Genomic DNA, 23,437 nt, shown 5'->3' with positions numbered 1-23,437 from the left:
TATATTTAAACTATAAAATAAAATATTATTATTATTATTATTATTATTATAATAAAATAGAAACAAATTAAGGAGAGGAAAAAGCCGTAATTGTATTGGGTATACTAATTAAATAAAATTTATAAAAAGAGTATTGTGAATTTTATTGTCAACATCACTTCATGTCTTATATTATTATACATCACACACAAATCATATAATAAATAATTAGTGTTTTATTTTAGTTTAAATTCTTAAATATAGATTTAGAAGTGAAAATACAATTGAATAAAGAGATTGGTATTTTCTTCTCTAAAAAAAAAAAATAAGCATTTTCTACAAGGGATTTAAATGCCAGCAAATAAGATCAATTTGTTAATGTCAAATTTTAAGAGAAACAAACAAAGAGGACTAAGGTTGATATTTTTACATCTGAATAATTTATTAACAAAGAAAGCAATGCCGATTGAGTCTTAACTCGGTTGGTATGTACATTTTTATTAATACAGAAGGACGTGAGTTCAAATACGTTAAAACGCATTATCCTCTGTTACAAAATAGTAATATGTTTTAGTATTGATTTCCATGTTTACCTTGGTTGAAGGATGGTTGGATGAAGATAATATATATATATGATTATGTAGTTCTTCAAAACATACATAGCAAATTTTAATGTATTAAAACAGATCCACCAAATATGGTTTAAATTAAAACGTAATTTCTAGTAATTACATAAAAGATTCTCTTCTATCTGACAACTTATAATAAATGAAAATTGTAATTAAAATTGAAAATTAAAAAGGAAAATGTGTGATGTTTCATAAAATCCATCAAAAATAATAATTTACGACATATAGTGACAATCTAAGCGCAAATTTCCTTTTTATAAAACTTTTAATTTATTAAAAATACATATAGTAGTTGATTGTACTATTAAAACATTATTGTGTTAATTAATTATACTAAGTAAAACATAATTTTATGTTAAAACAAATAAAACATTGTTGAGTAATTTAGAGTGTGTGTCCTTTAGATTGGTTAGACTCTGTATTTATATAATATGCTTATTGTTCATGGATGTAATATTATAGTTACAAGGGAGAAATTAGAAATTTTTTTAAAGGATGTCGAAATTAAAGTATAATTTTTATGATAGCAAAAATGCAATTTCACCATTTAATAGCCTATATCTTTGTCATTTTTAAAGGATTAAATCAAATTTTTATATTTTAAGGGGGACCTAAGTGTAATTTTACATTTACTAATTTAAAATTTTAAAAAATTTAAAGGGCATAAATGGAAAATTTTCTATTTTAAGGGGGCCGGGCCCCTTCTAGCTCCCTAGTTTCACCTCTGTATAGGTAGGTTCCCATGCATGTCGACACATACCCTATTCTAGGGTTAATACATGTTTTCTAGATGTAAGTTCGCTTACATGGTAGTGCGAACCCACATTGTGCGATCTCATAGAAGGGTGCAAGCACCTTGCATGTAAACCCAAAGTGCAAACTGCGTAGAGTATGGGTCAAGACCCAATCGGGTAATCGGGTAGCGAGTCGGTAATAATGAGTATCATAACAGTTGTCCTCCACTTGGTTCAAAGAAGATTTATAAAGTGACTCTTCTTAGAACTTGGTTTCGCGAGATGAGAGGTCACATAAGGAGAAACTTATTAAATACGCTTTGTGCTTCAACTTGTCACTTACCCTTTGCCACGTGTTAAGGAGTGATACAAATGTACACAACTGATTGTACCCTTATTTTCATATATATGAATCATTAAAGTGTAAAACCCTTTTAAAAGGAGGTTATCTGAGCCTTAAAAATTAAATTATTTGAATTCAAGACTTTGAAGAAGGAGCCGCTGTAAAGAAGAACAACTTCAGAGGTAATTTTCTTAAAATTCCCATCATTCTTGTGATTTTTTATGGGTTTATTAGAACATAATGGTTAGGATGAGAGGAAACGGCAGTGTTATTTAGGGCATCTCTTTACAATGTTATGAAGTGAGTACTCCGGTGAAGGCAAAGGCTTATGCTTGCACCACCAAAAAGGAATAAATGAGGCGTGCTTTGGCTGCTCGGGGAATTCAACTACCCAATTTCGCTTACAAATTCTCAATCGTCGAAGGATCAAACCGATTAAGCGACACCACTAATGGAAGTTTCCTATTTCTATTGCACGTGATAGAAGCAAGTTTCCATTTACCACTCCACCCTTTCTTTTGTCATCTTCTCAATAAATACAAGATAACTCTGGGACAGTTATCTGACTTTTCATGATGGGTCACAATGGCATATTTTATTAAATGTAGTCGGCAGGAGGAATTGCCATTGGTCGTTGTTTTCTAGAAATTGTACCAAATGAAAGTGTGCAACCGAGGAGGTTCGGTGGGTTTGTTTTATTTCTCTCATCGTGAAAACGTAGAATCAATCATCTCGAACTGGTTTTCAAACTTTCGCCTAAACTACTGAAAGTACATATGGGTTAAGTACAAGCTTAAAGTTAGCTTTGATTTTCCAACTGAATGGTCAATACCTAGTAAGAGTATGTGCTTGAACAAAAAAAGAGAGGTTGTCTTAAATCAGTGAACCTTAATGATATCAGCTACGATCTTAAATCAACAAGCTGTTTAGAGTAGCGATATTAAATCAACTAACTCAGATAATATTGTTCATGATATTAAATCAAATGAACTTAGGTTGTGATATTAAATCAGCGAACCTTAACGATATCAATTGAGATATTAAATCAGCTAGTTGTTTAGAGTAGCGATATTAAATCAGTTCACTCAGATAAGATTGGTCATGATATTAAATTAAAAGAACTTAGGTTGCGATATTAAATTAGTGAACCTTAATGGTATCAGCTGCAATATTAAATCAACGAGCTATTTAGAGTAGTGATATAAAATCAGCTAACTCAGATAAGATTTTTCATGATATTAAATCGAATGAACTTAGGTTGCGATATTAAATCAGCGAAGCTTAACATTATTAGCTGTGATATTAAATCAGTGAGCTATTTAGAGTAGCGGTATTAAATCAGCTAGCTCAAAGATAATTATTCATGCTAGATGGACCAAAAAACATTTGCAAATAGTGTATCTTTATTGAAAAAAGGGGATAGATTACTCAAACATAATATTTCTTTAGATGGCGTGCATTCCATGTACGAGGTAGGACAGAGCCATCCATTTTTGCTATTCTATAAGCTCCATAGCCTATTTTTTCTACAACGTTGTAGGGTCCTTCCCAATTAGGGGCCATTTTTCCTTGTTGCAATGCTAAAAAACTAGCTTCAGTATTTCTTAAAGCAAGATCACCCACTTGAAACTGTTTGGTATTCGCTTTGGAATTATAGTATCGAGCAACTTGTTAAGCTCGTACAACACTCCTGATTTTCGTTGTTTCCCTAACTTCATTAATAAGATCCAAATTGAGTCAAATGGCCTTTTGGTTGGCATTTTCATCAAAATGAGTTGTTTTGTGAGACCGTAGACCTATTTAGTAGGGATTACTGCCTCTGCCCCATATACGAGTTAGAATGTTGTCTCTCCAGTTGCTGTATGAGGTGAGGTTCGTAGGGTCCATATAATTCCTGGTAGCTCTTTTAACTAGGCACCTTTGGCCTCATCAATTTTTTTATTTAGAACCGTTAGAATTTTCTTATTCATTTCCTCTACTTGACCATTTGTTTGGGGAGTTTTTATAGAGCTTTGAGCGAGAGCAATCTGTAGGTCATTGCAGAAGTTCTTGAATTTTCCTTGAAATTGGGTTCCATTGTCTGTTATGATCAAATGTAGGATGTCGAACCTAAAAACAATGAATTTCTAAAGAAAAAACTCAATTTTTATCTCTATGATTGTAGCCAGAGCTTCAGCTTCTATCTACACAGTGAAATAATCCACAACTACAACTATAAATTTCTTCTGAGCTGTGGCTATTGAAAATGGACCAAAAATATCAATTTCCCAAGTTGCAAATGGCTAAGGGCTAGACATTATTTGCAGAGGCTTAGTTGCAAATTTCTTCTTAAGGGCATGCTTTTGGCAGGAATTGTAAGTGCCCAAGTGTGAACCATATGATATGCATCTTTCTGTACAATTGGCCAATAATACTCTTGCCTGAAAATCTTCTATTCTAATAAACTCCCGCCTAGATGATCCCTACATATTCCCACATGTATTTCTCTCATAACATATTCATCCTCCGTGGGAGCGAGACATCTTAAAAGAGGTTGAGAGTAGCCTTTTTTTTATAAAGCACGCCCTCTAGTAGGATATATCTAAAGGTGATAAATTAAATGGTTTTAATTGAATGAGAAATGAGTAACCTGTAGATAAAAGGATATATTAAATGTAAATTATAACATCATACATTGCAACCTTATGCTAAATTTTGGCGAGCTTGTTTTTGCTTAGGTGGTAAGTTTCCCCTTATAGTGCTTGTACAATGGGTGTCATCCACGTTTCTTCCTGGTACATATTGAGCACTTGATAAGTGTCACAGCTTGGGGGGCTCTATGCTCTAACATGATTTTTCTTCTCTGCTCAATAGTAATAGTGGACACTAACTTTGATAAAACGTCAACTTTGGTGTTCTCCATCCTAGATAGTTGTCTTACTTGTGCCTTATCAAACTGAACGAGTAGCTAGGCTGCTATGGCATGGTACTTATTTAAGCTTGACTCTTTTACTTCATAATTCTTATTCATCTGCTTTTCTACGAGCTGAGAATCAGTTTGTATGATCAATTCCCTCGTCCCTAGCAGTAAAACCATTTGTAATCCTGAAATCAATGCTTAGTACTCCACAGCATTATTAGATGCCTAGAAGTCAAAGGATAGCCTATACTACCATTTATTTTATTAGAATCTATAAGAAAAACACCCATTCCTGACTCTGTCTTCGTTGTTGAGCCATCAACATAAACTGTCCAACACTTTGGCTTTACAACTGAACTCGTTTGCCCCTATGATGAGTTAACTACTACATCTTGTGTAATAAACATAAAAAAATTTTAGAATCAAATACGTACTTGTAATAAAACATCATAAGAAAAAATAAGTATCTGTCAAGTAAAATTCCAATAATTTGTGTGACATGCTACCATATCATTTATGTGAGTAATAGTGTTTGAAATTAAAAGTTACTTGCAGGGTCTGATGATTTGTCAAAAGAGCATTCCACCATGAAATTAGCTAAGACCTGAGCCTTGATCGCTGTTATCGGGGCCTATTCTATTCCAAATTCTGCCAATTCAATTCCCCATTTGGTTATTCTACCTGAAGTATCGACTCTAGACAAAATATCATTGATAGCCTGATTCGTCATGACAGTTATGGGATGAGCTTCAAAGTAAAGTCTTAACTTGTGAGTTGCCACTATTAGAGCAAAAATGAAATTTTCTATCTTTGAGTACCTTTGTTTATTGTTCTATAACACCTTGCTAATGTAATATACTAGAAATTGACAAACCCCCTTTGTCCTAATCAAAACTGTTACTACCATTTCTATAGAGGTCAAAAGATAAAGATAAAGAGTCTCCTCCACTAAAAGTTCTTAAGACTTTAAAGAAGGGTAAGCACTTATCTACCATCTTGGAGACGAACCTATTGAGTACGATCACTCTCCCCGTTAGGCATTGAATGTCTTTAATGATATTTGGGGGAGGCATATCTAGAATGGCCTAGACCTTTTCAAGGTTTGCTTCAATACCCTTTTTTAAAACCAAGAAGCCTAAGAATTTTCTTGCTCTCACCTCGAAAGCACATTTTTCTACATTCAACTTCATGCTATAGGCTCGCAAAACAAAAAAAGCTTCAAACAAATCTTGAATATTCCCCCCTCAAAGTAGATCTTTTTTACCAACATGTCATCAACATAGACCTCATCACTGCAACCAATTTGTTCTTTGAAAATCTTATTAACCAATCTCCAGTTGGTTGCACCTGTGTTCTTCAAGCAGAAAGGCATAACCCGTAGCAAAACTAGTCTTCTTCCATGAAAAATGTTGTTTTATCCTGATCTTCTAGAGCCATGGAAATTTTCTTATAACTTGATAATGCATCCATAAAACTCATAAATTTATGGCCCGAGGATGCATCTACTAGGTTACTGATCAAGGATAAATAAAAACTATCATTCAGTCAAGCTTTGTTAAGGTTTTTGAAATCAATGCACATTCTCCACTTTTTATTGGCTTTCTTCACCATCACAACATTTTATACCCATTCTGGGTACGCCACTTCCCTAATAAATCCCGCTGAAAGTAGTTTTCCTACCTCTTGCCTAATTGCCTCCACGACCTGCAGAACGAGCCTTATTTTTTTGTTTGACTAGTTTGACCTCATAAGACACATTTAACCTATGAACAATCACTTGATGATCCACACCAGGCATGATTGCAACTGACCAGGCAAAAATGTTTAAATTCTCTTAAACATCGGACCAGGTCCTCTTTTTCTTCTTTTGCCAACACTGATGAAGTCTTTACCAACTTATCTGTGTTGTCATAAAACAATTGCAAAGTTTTCGTGACCTCTACTACTTCTTACTTGCAAATTCTCTCTGCACTTTTGGCATGCAAACTATCCAAACCTAAAACTTAAGTAGCCACTTCTGTCTGTTGAGAACTTTGACCCTGTGGTACCTATTCACATGTTTGCTTGACTAACAACATATGACACTGTCTAACTGTTCACTGGTCTGACTTCATAAAACCTATTCGTGTCCTAGTGGGAAACTTAATCTTCATACAAAAATTTGCAACCATCATTTTAGCCAATCTCATAATGGGACATCTAAAAATTACATTATAAGCCATTGGATAGTCTACTACAAAGAATTGAATATATTCTGCGGTGGTTTGTTTGCCATCCCCCAAGGTAACAGGTAAGGTAATGCATCCCTTCACCTCAATTGTATTGTTCAAAAAACCATACAAAGGCCTTGCCTTCCTCAAAGCTTGCTCCTTCAGCCTCATCTTCTGGTATGCATCCCAAGTCAACACCTCTACAACACTTCCACTATCAACCAAAATTCTCTTAACTATAGTTGCTGACATGAACATTGGATCATTTCCTTCTTCATCACATACCAAATCCTCATCCTTATCATTAAACTCTACCTTCTACTTTTCTTGTTGATGCAGTCTCTTCGATGAACTGACTGATATTACACTTCTAAGATAGACCTTTCTTTTTGTGTTAGAGGTCGTCCACTCTTTATCTATACCAATTATCATATGTATTGTGCCTCTAAAATCTTGTTTACCTTTGTTAGCACCCCGCAAACTCTGACTTAATGATGTTGCATCTTGAGCCATAAAATCTTTAAGCTAGCCATTTCTAACCGCCTCCTCAATAGCATATTTCAAATAAAAATAGTCATCGGTCTTATGTCCTCCGTCATTGTGAAAATTACACCTGTCTCTCGAATTGATTCTTGGCTAATTATGCCGCATGGGTAGAGAGGGCTTGGAAAAAATGCCCAAACATTTAACCTAACTAAGAATGTAGGCATGTGTAACATTTAAGAGAGTATAAGTTTCAAACTTGCCATGAGAAACGTACCGTCTTGTGTGCTCAGCTTGAGGTATCTGAAATGACCTCAAAGATTTATTCTACGAATAGTTCCTCTGGTGTCCCCCACATTGTACTCGTAAACTTTGAGAAGGATGACCCCTGATGACTATAAATTCCCTATCAACTCTAAATTGTCTGTCATCCTTTTAGAAAGTATTGCCCTTTTAATTTCCTTTATTTCAGTGAACTTATGAGCCCTCATACAAATCTACCAAACTCTATGGCCTATTATCAGTAAACAAATATTGCACGTGCTCATTTTGGACTCCTATGATGAAGGTATCAATGACCCATTGGTCTTCTAAATTTTTTGTATTTAACGTTGCATGGAATTGTTTGACATAACCTTACAAAGATTATTCATCCCTCTATTTCACTAACATCAAACTCATAGAAGTGCTTATTATTGCTCTATAAGCTCGAAACCTTCCCAAAAGCATCTGGCCCAGCTGCAAGAAGCTTTGAATAGAGTCTTGTGGTAAAGACAAATGCCAATCTTTTGCACTTCCTCTAAGGGTCATCGAGAAAGCTTTACATTTTGTTGCATCAGAAGCCCTTAGCATATTCATATAATCATAATACTGCATGAGATGTGCTCGAGGATCCCTTCTTCCTTTAAACATTTCTTTTAGAACTTTAAACTCAGTTGGTAGGCTCACAACTGTTATTTTAGAAGACAATGGGTTGTTAGAACAAAACAACCAGTCCATATCTTGCACATCAGGATGTAATGCTCAAACATCTCTATGCAAAGCATCCATTTCGTTCTTCCATGACTTTGTATGTGCCCTTACATCCTCCTACTAGGTAGGCCTGGCACGATCTTGAATATCAAAGTTATCAAACTGCATCTTTCTCCTTAATTCTTTGTTCTGTCTTAGCAGTTGCTGTTGAAACACTTGTTGCTACTCGAACCAAGCACTTTGTTAAGCCATCTATTCCTTCATCAACCTTAGTTACTATTGCAAACCAAACAATTGTTGTGGCGATGCTCCTTTATCAGAGGGAAATGACGGTCCTTGACCAAAGGGAGCATTGAGATTGAAAGAGTTGGAAGCACTTGCATGGACTGAGTTACCTAAATTCTCTGGTCGGTCAGCAAACCAACCAGCAAAAAGTTCTACCTCATTGGGTTGATTGCTAGTGCCAGAACCTCCTGCTTGGGCTGATGGGGAATTAGTGGGGAAATTCTCGTTTGGGTGAGTCATTTTTGTTTTTTTAACAATCTGGAAATCATAAGATTGAAAGTCTGTCCACGTTCACCGTACCAATTGTTGAGTAATTTAGAGTGTATCCTTCATATGGGTTAAACTGTGTATTTATATTATATGGTTACTGTTCATGGATGTGATATTGTAGGTATTCCCATCCATGTCGACATGTACCTTACTTTAGGATTAACACGTGTTTTCTAGATGTGGGTTCGCCTACATGGTAGTGCGAACCCACATTGTGCGGTCTCATAGAAGGGTGCGAGCACCTTACATGCGAACTCAAAGTGCGAACCGCGTAAAGTATGGGTGTAGACCCAAATAGATAATCAGGTAGTGAGTCAGTAACGGGTTAATAATAGTGAGTATCATAACAAACATAATATTAAAATTGTAATGTGGTGTAGATTCTAATATAGAGTTCTTTCATAAACTAAAATATATATAAATTGAATTAATTTTAATTAATAAGGAAAATAATTTTGATTACCCAAATATTTATTTGTATGAAATATAAAATCAATTAAATTTTGAATTCTAATTGAGTGATGTAATCAAAATATTTCGATTAGAGTAAGATTTTAAATATTTGAAGCTGTAAAAGTTTATTTCTTCCAATTTTTATTTATTAGTAAAGTGAATTATTGAAGGGATAATTACCCTATTAATTACTATAATTTATTATCATATTAATAGTGAGAATTTAATTTAATTTTTTGCAATGTAATAATCCAATTGCATATCTAACCAGAATGTGACAATTATCGCACATTTAACTATGTCGAACTACTTATGTTTGCATCAATATGCTATTTTAGTCTATAAATATGGATAAATATAAAAATTGTACATGAACTTTGGTCCAATGTGTAATGTTATACATGAACTTTGATTTTGTGCAATTTTGCACATGAAATTTTGATTTGATTCAAATTTCACAAATCACTAACATTATTGAATTACCACCATTTTATGTTAATATATTGCATACACAAACAATTATATTGATTCGATATGAAAATAAATGTATACATTCATTTCTTTAAATGTGTACAAATTAAATCAAAATCAAAGTTTCATTTATACATATGAACCACAATTCAAATTTAATGTGTATAATTGGACCAAATCAAAATTCATGTATGAAATTAGACATTAAACCAAAATTCGTGTATAAATTTAATATTTATTCCATATATGTATACTAATTTTATTTCCCGCTCGCAGGTTAATCGTATATATTATTTAGGGTCTGTTTGATTGGCAGTAAAATGTTTTCCGTAAAATGATTTCTGGAAAATGTTTTACTTTTCTGTAAAATGACTTACTGGAAAATATTTTCTGGTGTTTGATTGAATCTGTGTAAAATATTTTCCGCTGTTTGACAGATTTCCTGAAAATATTTTCCGGAAAAGTTATTTTTTACATATATTAATATATATTAATAATTTTTTTATATTTTAAATTGTTTTTACATATATTGCAATGATTTATTTATAATAATACTCAATAATAAGCTACAATATTGATCGTTATAAATTGAAAAAATATTATCCACAATGAGTACTAGTAAGAATATTGAATAATTATAAATTGCTTCGAAACCATAATGAGTACTAGAAATAATATTATCCAAATACATAATTAGTAGTACACCACATAATAACAACATTGTCCAAGTGCATAATATTACACCACATAAAAGTATCAATATCTTCAACCCTGAGAAAATTTTTGAAGCCAAATTTTTCTATGCTTCTTATTTTTAACTAAAAATATTTTGGCCTCTGATTCATGACTCCCTAGATAATCACACACAGAACACAAGAATTCATCATCAAATCCTTCTTCCTCCATCGACATCACTTGTTCGTAAAGCTGTGCTGTCTTGTCGGCAGTAAATTGTTTCAAAGCATTAGCAATTTCGCCAAGTTGCTCACCCACAAATTTAATTTGTTCATCAACGAGACTTTCTTGACCACTTTTTCTTTTACGTTTGGATGTGCCAGATGAAGATACATTTGTTCTTACCTCTTCAGCCTCTTCATTGTCGCAGTCTACAGGCATTGAATCTTCATTACCATCATCCAAATCTATGTCAGCAAATGTTCTAGCAAAACTCCCTGTTGCCATATCTTTGCCAACAACCACAGCCATTTCATCATAATGATCAATGCTTTTATTCAAAAATGGTTCATACTTCTTGTGTGTCTGTTGGATATTATACACAATTAGAATAACAAGTAAAAAACAATTGAAATATACTTAACATATATATACATATATTACCATCACTGTTGCATCGTATGTTGCTCTATCACATGTGATCATTTTCATGTTATCATCCCATCCAAAACCACTTTCACCTCGAATTTTGCATATAATCTGCCACTGGTTTTTTACTGTCCTCAAATGATTTTCCACGTGCTTCGTATCGCATTGGACTTGGAATCTAGAAGAAATGGCGTCAGCAACTCGATTAATAGAAACTGATTTGAAAGTATTAGAAGGCTTATTTCCTTTTCGAGCCTCCTCTGCTAGAATTTCAAGGAAAACATGTTCCATCGGTTTTGTCCACCTGAATTGCTTGGAGGTCCCTTCTTTGTTGCCCTTACCCATTCTACATAATAATTGTCATTGTCAATAATTTCAATATCCAACAAGCTTAAAACATAATAATCAATTCAATATCCAACAATGTTAAAACATAATCAATATCTAACAAATTCAAGACATATATCAAAATCCAACAATCTAAAATTTGACAATGTTATTATCCAACCAACATTTACAAAAAAAAACATCAGTCTAAAACATACATAACATAGAAATAATAACCCTAAGCCCTAAATCTACCTAATATTTCTAGCCATATAATCAGTCCACACAGTTTCTGCAATCTCATCTCTCTTAGCAGACCATTCTCTTGCTTCTTGTCTTTCTTCTCGCTCCGTGAGAGTTTGTATTATCGAATCAAACTCAGACTCATCGTATAATCCTTGATTAAGTAAATCACTAGGATCAACTCCAATTATATGATTATGAATTATACAACAAGCCAAAACTATATCTACTTGAGTTTGAAAATTCCAAAATGGTTCAGCATCTAATACACGAAACCGTTTCTTCAAAATCCCAAAAACACGTTCAACAGTGATCCGTAATGATGAATGTCGAAGATTAAAGAGTTCCTTTGCATTTTCAGGCTCTTCAGCACCAAACTCTTTTAAATGATATCGAACACCACGATATGGGGTAATACATCCAATTCGGATGCCATATCCAGCATCAGCAAGATAATATTTACCTACAATTTTACAATACGTAATTAATACTGATAAACTATGAGCTTACTGGAACTATTTGTGATAAATATTACCTTCTGGAATTCTTAATCCTCTTGGGCGTGAAAGTGCATCACTTAAAATACGAGAATCATGTGCACTACCTTCCCAACCAGCTAGAACATAGGCAAATTTCAAATCAAATGTAATGGCAGCCAATACATTTTGTGTCGTCCCCCCTTTACGGCTACGAAATCTTCCTTGCATGCTAAGTGGAACCGATGCACGAATATGAGTTCCATCTAATGCTCCAATACAATCTTTAAAATAAGGATAAAACCTTGGATTGTTTCTAATTTCACTAGGAGTTGACTCATCAGGTAATCTAATAACTAGTCTATACAATTTCAAAATAGCTCTCAATACAACCCTAAAGTAATGGTGAACTGTCTGAATTGATCTATAATATCTAGATCCAATCACTCGAAACCTTACATTATGACCAATTATATGTAAAAATATAACTACTTGCTCCCTAATATCGACAGATTTAGACGATTGTAACAAATTATTCGTACTAAGAATATCACATAAATTAAAAAAGGCGATCGGTCTCATCCTTATTATATCAATGCAATGCTGGTCACCACTATATAAAATACTATTAATATAGTTTTCTCTTTCATAATCTCGATTCACACGAGGGCGAGAAGCAATTTCCTTCCTAGTTTCTAATTTTTTAATCCAAAGAGCCCCAAAAGCTAAAACTGAAGCCACAACTCCGGCAATTGCCATTTGATTTTGATTACGATCCATCTACACAAAATAATGCCACACAAATATATGATCACTACTACAAAAGATGCAAGATTTTCATAAGATCACATAAAGTTACCATGACTAAAAAAGTGCATACATACATATCAAGCTAATTATAATTGCCCAATAATAATTTTTTAAAGTAGCACTTAAATATTGATCATAGTTAATACAATACTTCAATTGGTGCAAGAGTTTGTTATATATTATTAAGTTACCAATACATACATATATTGATCATGTATTTATAAAGAGTTTTAAATTATAATATGTTTCATGTATTTAAAGAGTTTTAAATATATTGATCATGTATTAAAGTTACCATGACTTAAAATATCTTTCATGTATTTGTTATATATTGATCATAGTTAATAATATGTTTTTATAAAGTTACCATGACTTAAAATATATTGCCCAAAAGCTATAAATGTTGATGCCTCTTTTTTTAAAATATAAAAGAGTTTTAAATACTTCAATTGCTATCAAGTGTGTTTTCTTTTTTTATTTCAATATAAACAAAAAAATTTGACAATGTTATAAATTTTTTTATTTCTATTTTTTATAATTTTTTTAAATTATAAATTTGACAATGTTATAAAAAAAATTTATTTCTATTTTTTATAATTTTTTAAATTATAAATTTGACAATGTTATAAATAATGTTTAACTGCACTGCTACAATTGCTATATATACAGTTAAAATTTCGGACATAATTAACAAAAATATCAGTCTTATCATAAATATAACAGCTCATCACTGCCATTTCCCAACAAATTACAGAAAAAATGTAAATCAATAATAAACCATACCCAAACACATCCAACAACCATTTAATTCACTTGAACCGAATTATAACAACCACAAATGCATATTAGAAGGCTTATCATAAATCAAGCACACCACAAACCTCTTATGAAAATATCGACCAAGGCCACCAACACGAGTACGAATGCTGAGGTAGAGGCTAGGACAGCAAGAACTATACAGCTGGAGGTCAAGCATACAAAGAAATTAGAACCGTTAGGAGCAATAAAAAATAGAAGCTAAGACAACATCAGTCTTGCCATCATCAATAAACATAATCAAAATCCAAATCAATAAACATACAAAAATTGGGTCATCTTCAACCGTTTATTTTAACACAATTACATCCAACTTGTATAATTAAAGACAACATCACATGTTTTTATCTTTTCACTTCTATAATAATTAAATTTATATCGATATTAATTAAAAACTCCAACATTTCATCCATAATTCCTGATATAATATTTAATCATCCTCAACAACTCTCATTACCATATTAACAATAATCTGTAGAATTATGAGCTAAAAACATGTGAACTTCGCTCGTGTGAATGGAAGTAAAAAGAAAAATACTTATTCATAATTTATGATTAGTTTCTTTAAAAAGAATTAACTTATTTGAATTAACTTATTTTTAAAGGCAATTATTATATAAAATATCCAAAAGCCGTAAGCAGTATCTACATATAATTCAATCTGTAGAATTATATTAGTGTCAAAACATACTAACCCAATGGAGGAAAAATACATAAAAAATGAAACTCTAATATATTTATAATTTAGTTTTTCAAAAACAACATTTATTCATTTATTTTTCTTTAATTCCCACCTTTATTTCATGTTTCTTTAACCCAAATTCGATGTGTTTAATTCAGTTAATTATGCAGAGGAGAAGAGTTCAAAGAAGCACCAAATTTATAGCAAGGAATTCCAGGCTATGTTAGATGGTTTAGATGAAGAAGAATGCTTAGAAGAAGGTGGTCAAGCAACAGAGAAGAAAATGTGTTTATCTATGCATCAAGTTAAGGCTTTAGAGAAGAATTTCGATGTGGGAAACAAGTTAGAACCAGAGAGAAAAGTGAAGTTAGCTGAAGAATTGAGGTTACAGCCAAGGCAAGTGGCTATTTGGTTCCAAAACCGACGTGCTCGTTGGAAGACCAAGGTGTTGGAGAAAGATTATGCAATGCTTAAAGCTAATAGAGAGAAGGAACCTCCTAGAAATTGTTCAGATTGCTTGAATAGCCCCTCAGACAATAGACAATTAAGTGGCGATGACTGTCCCTCAGTTGTATTCAACTGAAGCATATGCTTGGTGACTGAAGGGTCTCAGTACGGGCTACCAAAGAACTGGATTCAGAGAAAAATCAATAAGCTAATGAGAAGAAAATTCGGATTGTTTGTCGGAGGGAGGGGACGGATGATCACCATATAAATTGGAAGTGAAGGGCTGGGAAAATTATACTGAATTATACGTTCCAAAGCCAAGTCTACCAGGCCTTTCTGACGCATTGAGCTGAGCTTTGGACTTTCTGCTTTTAGCCTCACCACCAAACTGTTGCTTCTTTAGAACATTACCTATTTTTTGTCAAAATTTTCACCTTTTCTTGTTCTTTAAGAAAAAAATCAAATTATTTGAACATCAATTATTTGAAGCCAAATTTTTCTATGCTACCCTCCTACTGTACAGAATATAGTGATTTTGAACATCAATTATTTGAACATCACAGCTTTGAAGATGCTTTGTGAGGGAATATAGTGATTTTGAGTCACCTAAAACTCCTCAATAATATCACATAAATTTTCTGTAAGGTACTTTTCTCTTCTAGACTGTAAGATGCATTAGTAAGGACATTTTGTTCTCTGAAGTAAAGATTCTGGGAGTTGAATAATTCTGTTTCATTTTTTGGCAGGAGAAAATTCTGGGATAAGAATTGGTTTATACACCCCCTATCATTCCATATTTAAAGGCATCACCCCCAGTGGGAATTCTGTTTATGGATCTTGCTAACATGTCATATTGTTCTTCTGGGTTGGCATAAATAATGGTTTTTGTCTTGGATTTTGTAGTTGGTTTGAGGTGGCATAAATAACAGCATTATTTGACCGATAAACAGAGCCATTGGGATCAACAGAAAAATGTGACAACTAGGTCTCTCAAACACTGGCAGCAACCTCTACCATCCTTTAGAAGCATGCTAGGTTGGGTGCTTAAGTAGGCATTATTATAAAGAATTTTATCACTTTAGAGAGTGGGATTTGAGTAGTCATTTTTAGTTATTTTTTCCCCTTTAAATCACCATTTCACATGTCTTTTAAGTTGAAGTTGCAGAATATTTTCTGAGTACTCATTTGCTAGAATTTTAAAGTTTCTAATATAGTTCGCTCAGATGGTAGTCCTCATCGAAATAGGAGTGTTGGCTCTTATCAGATTAGGAGCTTTATAGAATCTATTATAAAACAATTTCTACTGCTCTCCACATAGTATGATCCAATCAATTCTAACAATGAAACTCACTCCTACATGAAACACTAATTACCTAACCGAACCTTTAGCAATCCCATTGTTGCTCCTTTTTTATTGATTTTCCAAAACAAGAAACCCAAAAAGAAAAACCGAACCTCCAAAATGAAATTCAGAACACGAACAATCAGTTAGACCCAAAATACTAATCTTCTGGCCTTATTCGATCCAATCTGAATCACATCCATGCAAACCCAAAAGATAAAAAGAAAATCCTACCCAAAATCAATAATAATGCCAAGAAAAGCAATCATTTCTTTTTCTTTTTAATAACAAACTCAAAATGAATTAAACAACGCTGAATAGAACCGAAGCATCATCAAAGACGTGAAATCAAACCCAGAAATCTAAAATAAGTTACCATAATCAAATGCAATAATGAATCAAATAAATCACTGATAAATCAAACATTTAGCAAAGAAGCTAAACCAGCTAAACAAACAAGTGATGCTAAACAGACAAATTATGAACATCAACGAGTAAACAAAGAGTTTACCTTAAATACGAATTTGTTGGCGATTCGGGAATAAACAAACCCTTGATTTTCTGGAACTGGAACTGGGTGGAGGACCGGAGGTAGACCGGAGGTGGATCGATGGAGGACGGAGGTAGCTTGATGCCTTGATTTTGGATTTGGGAAAAAAAATGGAGGAGGGGAGATAGGGTTAGGGAAGACTGTCGGCAGTAAAACAAAACAATAATGTTGTGGATACAGTAAAATTAGCAACAATAGCAGAGGAGATGAGGCAGAGATGATGAGGAGCTATGGAAATGGTTTCAACGGTGAGAAGATGAGCTGTGGAAAATGTCTTACCGATTTCTAAGGGGTAAGACATTTTCCGGAAATATAGGGTTGATTTTCCCGTGTTTTGGAATTGATTTTCCAAAAGGAAATCATTTTCCTCCAATCAAACACCGGAAAATGGAGAAAACCATTTCCGGAAAATCATTTCCCCCTATCAAACAGACCCTTAATTAGTAATATGTTGGAAAATATTTCGGGATATTATAACCAAATAAATTCAAATGGATAACACTATGTTTATATTTTGATATAAAAATAATGATCGGAAATGTTATAACTTCAGTTCATTTACAAACTATTATTTATATTTTTTATAACGAGTTATTTTAATTAGTGAAAACCGAAAATATAGAATCCATTAAAGGAATTAATATCAATTTTAAACCCAAAATATTTAAAGTATAAAAATAATACGAGTACATTGAATTTAAAAATACTTACTTATTCTGATTTAATGCAAATAAATTTTCATAATGAAACACTAATTTTTGATATTTAAAATTATTTGGGAAGAAAATTTAATAGAAATATAATATGTTAGTTGTTAAAATTTAAAGGTTCCTTACTTATTCTAAAACTTTGCTATAGAATATATATTATATGGTTTACTTATCCCTGCATAAATTAGTGTCCGAGATCTTTCCAAATATTAGGAATGAATTTTTATTTATAAACCAATAATAATTAAATAAGCTTTAGTTTAAAAATATTTATAAAAATATTTTTTTTGGTAGAAATAAAATTTAGCACTAGACTAAAATTTCAAAAAGACTAGGTTCTATCAGTCACTTCGTGCATTGCATGTTGAATGTCCTCTTTCAACAAACTTCTCACATATGATGAAGGATCAACAAGATGATCAAATGACTGGTTCCACCTCCTGTCTCCTTAGTTATGCAGTCAACAACTTTATTATTGTCTCTCAAAATGTGAAATGCAATATAATATTTGTAAACTTTAAATTAGTATAATATTAGAGTAAGAATATTTAAATTAAAAATAGCATATTAAGGATGCAATATAATATGGATGTAAAATGCAAGCCTCAATTGTGTAAAGTGAAGATGCGACAACCCTTAATAATCAACTATAAAACACAGAGGCATAAGTGAAATTAGCCCATAAATTGTTGGGTATTGTTGATATAAGATTTAGTGGGTAGCTGAGTTGACCAGTTCATCTTCTCCTTGATATTTAGTTGGTTAGAGTATGGAGAAACATGGTTTTCTTGTGAAGAAGGAGATGGGGTAAAAAATGGAAAGTCTCCATAGAGCAAACCCCTTTAAGAGTCTTTAGAAGTGTATTGTAACACCCCAAACTCGGCCTAGATGTCATGACCAGATCTAGAGATATTACTACAAAACATTTGAAAACCTAGAAACCGTTTGACTTGAAAGGATGATGCTAGCTCTTGCTAGGTAAAAATCTAGTTTATTGGAGAACATTTCTTTCTTAACCAATTTGGTAAAAACGCTGATTATTTATACTTTTTAAGCATTTAGGTTTGCAACAGAGTTCTTAATCTAACTTGAATTTTTGTAAACTACGATTTGTTGTTGGAAAACCATGGTTTTGCAAATACGGTGAGTATCATAAGAAATACGTTGAATAATTAAAAGTAGAAAACAAATCAACAAAATAAAACCCAAACTTTAAAACAGTCCAAAAATACTAAAACAAAATAGACTAGTTTTTAATAGCTACTAAATAAAACTGTTTAGTCGAGCTCCTATCGCATTGACCCGTCCTAGGTTTGAGGATTACCTGAAAGTAACAAATGAACAGAGAATGAGTTTCGAACTCAGTGTGTAACATACCATAAAACCAACAGAAATCATTTCATACATATCTCAAATACAGAAATAGTGACAGAACACATTAGATGCAGATTTATATTCCTACCCCCATTCGCTAGACACCATCTCCGACCATCCCAACACACCATATAGCGTATTAAATACCTATCCATCCCTACACATCACTTAGTATCAGTATGACACTTTTCAGAATATTTGCAGCATAGTTGCTAGATCAATAGGCCATTTATCACCAAATACATATATACATGTGGCTGAGCCACCAAATACAACAGATAATTAAACTGCTAACATTTCCTCCAAAACACAAATCCCACCCCAATACACATACAAAATTTATCATATATCCATTTCATACATGCTCTCATAATAGATACTGATTATGCTTGACAAAAAATAGATCAGACTTATCTTATTATAAATCATACAGATCATACATCATAATAATCATGCATACACATATCAATATTTCACACTAACAGAAAATTAGAGATCATTGTTAAAACCTTAATTTATGTCATACGGACCCTACGGAAGGCCTACGTTCGACCTGAATGATGTTTACAACCTTAGGTTAAATTTTAGAATTTGGGCCCATACAAGCGGCTTACTTGGCCAGCCCGTGTGGCTCACACACACCTGTGTAGCCCACACGACCCAATTGTCCTAGATCGTATGTCTCACACGGTCCAGCACATAACCCGTCACACACGACCTGGCACGCGGCTGTGTGGTATCGATAGTTCCCTTTTTCGGCTTCCGTCGTTCGCTGTTTTCTCAGATTTTAGTTACAGACCTTTGTAAAAAATCCAATGCGCGCTCAAAATCGAATATTCCAATACCTGAATTGATGAATAATATGAATTAATAACTGGAAAATTACCAACCTAAATGATTGATTTAACAAATCCTACAACAAACAAACCTAATAACCGAAACGAAGGAACCCCACAACAACAAAACACTCACCTCCTATCGTAACAACAATTGAAACGAACTTAAATCGTGGAAGAATCCACCGTCACACGATCCTCTCCTATTCATAACACACATAAGAATTAAATTTCCAACTAATTCCTTTGTAACAAACATAAAAAAGAAACAAACAATTCCCTCAAAATACATACCCAACAATATAAATTAAACCTTACCCAACACCACGAAATCACACAGGAGTGTAATAGTAGAGAATGAATTGAAGAACAGAGATTATGAGCAATTTCGGCTTGGTAGTTGGTAAAAGAAAAATCAAAATTGAAAAGGAAATATTTGGGGAAAAGAAATTAACAACAAACAACAAAAGAACAGTAGCATAAAAAGAAAAAACGTGAAAAATAAAAATGAGGGATTTTAGGAGACCACTTAGGGATAAAGTCAAAACAGTACTAACCACCACCTACATTTTGAAATTTCAATTTGACCCCACTACTACCAGTGAACAACACAGACAGAAAACAAAAATAATATCCCCCACTAGCACACATGTGGTTTAAAACACAAGACTAAAGGGTAAGTTAACACCTTACCACTAAACCAGCAGGCTCATTCTATTACAAGTTAACCAAAAATAATATTTAAGCCCAACGAACAAAGATAGGCCTAGGAACAAAAATAACATAATTTTCCCAAAAGAGAGACTTAGGCCCATAACCTTAAACACACACCCAAAGTACTTAACCACTGAAGCAGATACTTAATGATGACATAATTTAACAAATCAAAAATTCATATTTTTGGGGCGTTATATGTATATAAAAGGGATTTTTTTTGGGTTGGATTTTGAGTTGGGTTATGATATATTCTATAACAATTTGTCCCCCACCTTATCGAAGAAGAGTTATAAAGTGACTCTTTTGAGACAAACTTACACGCATACATTGTATAATTGGGAGTTTACTACATAACTTTTGTAATACCCGATTTTGGCTCGGGTAAATGGCCCAAATTACAAAAGCCTGTAAGGCCCAAAATGAACAACGTCCCAAAATACAGTGACCCAGTAACGCCAGAAACCCTAGGGTTTCTAACCTTTGCGCCGCAGCCACCTAGCTCCTCGCACAGCTAAGACCCGATCGTACCTGCACATCAAGCAACAAACAACAAAAAAGGAAAGGAAATCAAATATTTGCAGAATCAAATCAAACCGATTCATTTTTTATTCTTATTTCGGCTATAAAAAGCCATTGGATATACTGTAATAAGGATCCAGAAATCAATAAGAGAAAAAGCACGTATTTTTCACAGCAAACAAAGAACTCAAACAGAGAATCAATCGGAAACGAAGGTTGATATATTTTTCTTAGTTTCGTTTCATATTATATTTTCTTTTCATTTTTTGTATTGTTTTAGCGAAACAAAAATAAAATAAAGGAAAAACTCTTATCTTTGCTCGCTTCTAAAACGCCGTTGGGGCGGCCGAGGCTCGTCTCTGAGGATAGATGACCAGAATTCGAGGGGTTTCAAGGGATCTTGGAGTGTTTTTGACGTTTTTTGAAGGAGTTGAGCCCATATTTGGGCTTAGAGAGGCCAAAGGAGCCGAATAGGGGATTTTCCCCTTTTTTCGGCCACCGTAGACGGCGGCGCCAGCACCGGAGATCGGCGGTCGGCGCGGTGGCTGACGATCGGCCGATGCTGGACTTAAGCCGGATGACTGAAGAGGGGGGAGAGTTTTTTGAAAGTTTTTTTTTGTTTTTTTTCAAAAAGAATGAAAAATGAAAATTTTTGAATTATTTTTGGGTTAAATAGCCTTTTGGAAATGACGTCATTTCATTAGGCCTCCCCAGGTGCTAAAACGATGTCGTTTTGGGGAGGCTGACCCGAATCTGACCCGATCCGGTCTAGGATCCGCGTGTTTTTGAGCGGAGGGGTAAATTGCGCTTTTAGCCCTCCGCCTTTTAATATTTTTGCAATTAAGTTTATTTTGTTTTTTAAAATTCGCTTTTAATTTATTTTAAAATTCAATTTGGTCCCTATCAAACGACGTCGTTTAGAGGGAAAGGGAAAATTGCCCTTCCAGTGCCTCCATGATTATACGCGAGTTCAATACAGTCCTTTGGGCTTTATTTATTTACGGATTTACCCCAGATTTTTTATTTGCAGTTCAATTTAGCCTTTTTTTATATTTTTCTTAAAATTAGTTAATTTTAATCATGTAATTATTATTTTTATTTTTATAATTTTCATATGTAATTATTATTATTTTATCTATATATATGTATATTTATTTTTATGTACGTATTTATATTTTTTTTCAAACTAATATTTTTCGCATATTTATATATATACACATTTTTTATTTAATTAGTTTTGATAATGTAGATATTATTTAATTATTTTAAACCTATATATATTTTTTATATGTACATGTATACATTTTTTATGAATATTCTTTTATATTTATATATATGCGTATATATCTATGTTTTTTTTATTTATTTTCAAAAAAAAATGTTTAACAACCTATTTATATTTTTAAGACATATTTTATAATTTATGGATATATGTATATTTATATACTTTTCTTTATTTTCATAAATGCATTATATATTTATATAAATTTTATAATTCAATATTTTATATGTAAATCATGTGTTTGTTTTTTTTTCTTCATAATTTCAATGTATATGTTATGTATCTCTTATTCTTTATATATATTTTTTGTTTATTTCAATCATTTGTTTATCAATTTATGAGGTTTTTTACAATAATATTATAAAAAATAAAAATTTACCAAAATATTATAACTTTTTTTATTTACCAAAATATATAAAAAAAATTTATTTACCAAAATATATCCAAAAAAAAAAATCAGATCGATGTGACAATTTACTGGTCACGCCAATGGGATTGGCGGCACCAAAGGTGCCAAAACCATTGGCGGCACCAGTTAATAATAGGGGGGAAATGCCCGCACACATGGATCGAACGTCCAGAACATCCGATGGAAAATCCTTTTTGCCAGCTGTAACTGCTCATCCAGGCCGTAATATGGACTTGTCTGCCACTCAATCACAGTCCCCGGTACGTACTCCCGCATAGCAGCTATCCAACCTTGAAGCTCGTTATACGACGAATCGTAATCCCCATACAGTTGCTCCATCGCCATCTGTTTAGCTACCCATGCCTTCCGATATGAGACTCGATACTGGAATCGTGCTTGCATTTCCGCAATGAGTACCGAAACTCTAATGGTCGGTATATCCTTCACCATTGGCATGATACACGTACAAATAGTTTTCGAATCAAGTTTTTCATGATCTTCTGTCATACGTGTTGATGTGCATATATGAGGACCAACAGATTTTCGTATCTCCCACATCTGAGAACTTCTAATGAATGCAGCTCGTACCCGCCAATTGCAGCCTTCCGCTGCCTTCCAACACTCCCCAACATATATTGTCGGAGTAGAGACGGAGACTTTATAATCCACCGATATCTTCATGCTGTACCGTTTAATGGCATATACGCATTCTTCTTTACAGCTGAATCTCTGGCCTATGAATAACTCATCATCATCAGATGTTACGGCTAGCCCGTGAGAATGAACTATTTCAGGGTACTCCGGAAACTCAGATACATACGCTGTGTCGGGGTCTATGAGCGACAT

At 33.2% G+C, this 23,437-nt stretch overlaps 1 protein-coding gene across 1 annotated transcript; it reads right to left on the bottom strand.

Moving 5' to 3' along the window:
• Positions 1 to 10,804: 10,804 nt before the first annotated feature.
• LOC107888617 (uncharacterized) lies at positions 10,805 to 23,437 on the bottom strand. Its single transcript, XM_041095605.1, has 6 exons — positions 23,249 to 23,437; positions 22,790 to 23,032; positions 16,706 to 16,972; positions 13,789 to 13,868; positions 11,067 to 11,397; positions 10,805 to 10,834 (listed from the first exon to the last, which is right to left on the bottom strand). Exons 1-6 carry the CDS (start codon positions 23,435 to 23,437, stop codon positions 10,805 to 10,807), a joined length of 1,140 nt encoding a protein of 379 aa, XP_040951539.1.

This window comes from Gossypium hirsutum, chromosome D06 (genome assembly GCF_007990345.1).
Source record: "Gossypium hirsutum isolate 1008001.06 chromosome D06, Gossypium_hirsutum_v2.1, whole genome shotgun sequence".
Classification (NCBI taxonomy): Eukaryota; Viridiplantae; Streptophyta; class Magnoliopsida; order Malvales; family Malvaceae; genus Gossypium; species Gossypium hirsutum.
Note: the sequence above shows the minus strand (reverse complement) of the source record. Positions and strands in the feature narration are given on the sequence as shown.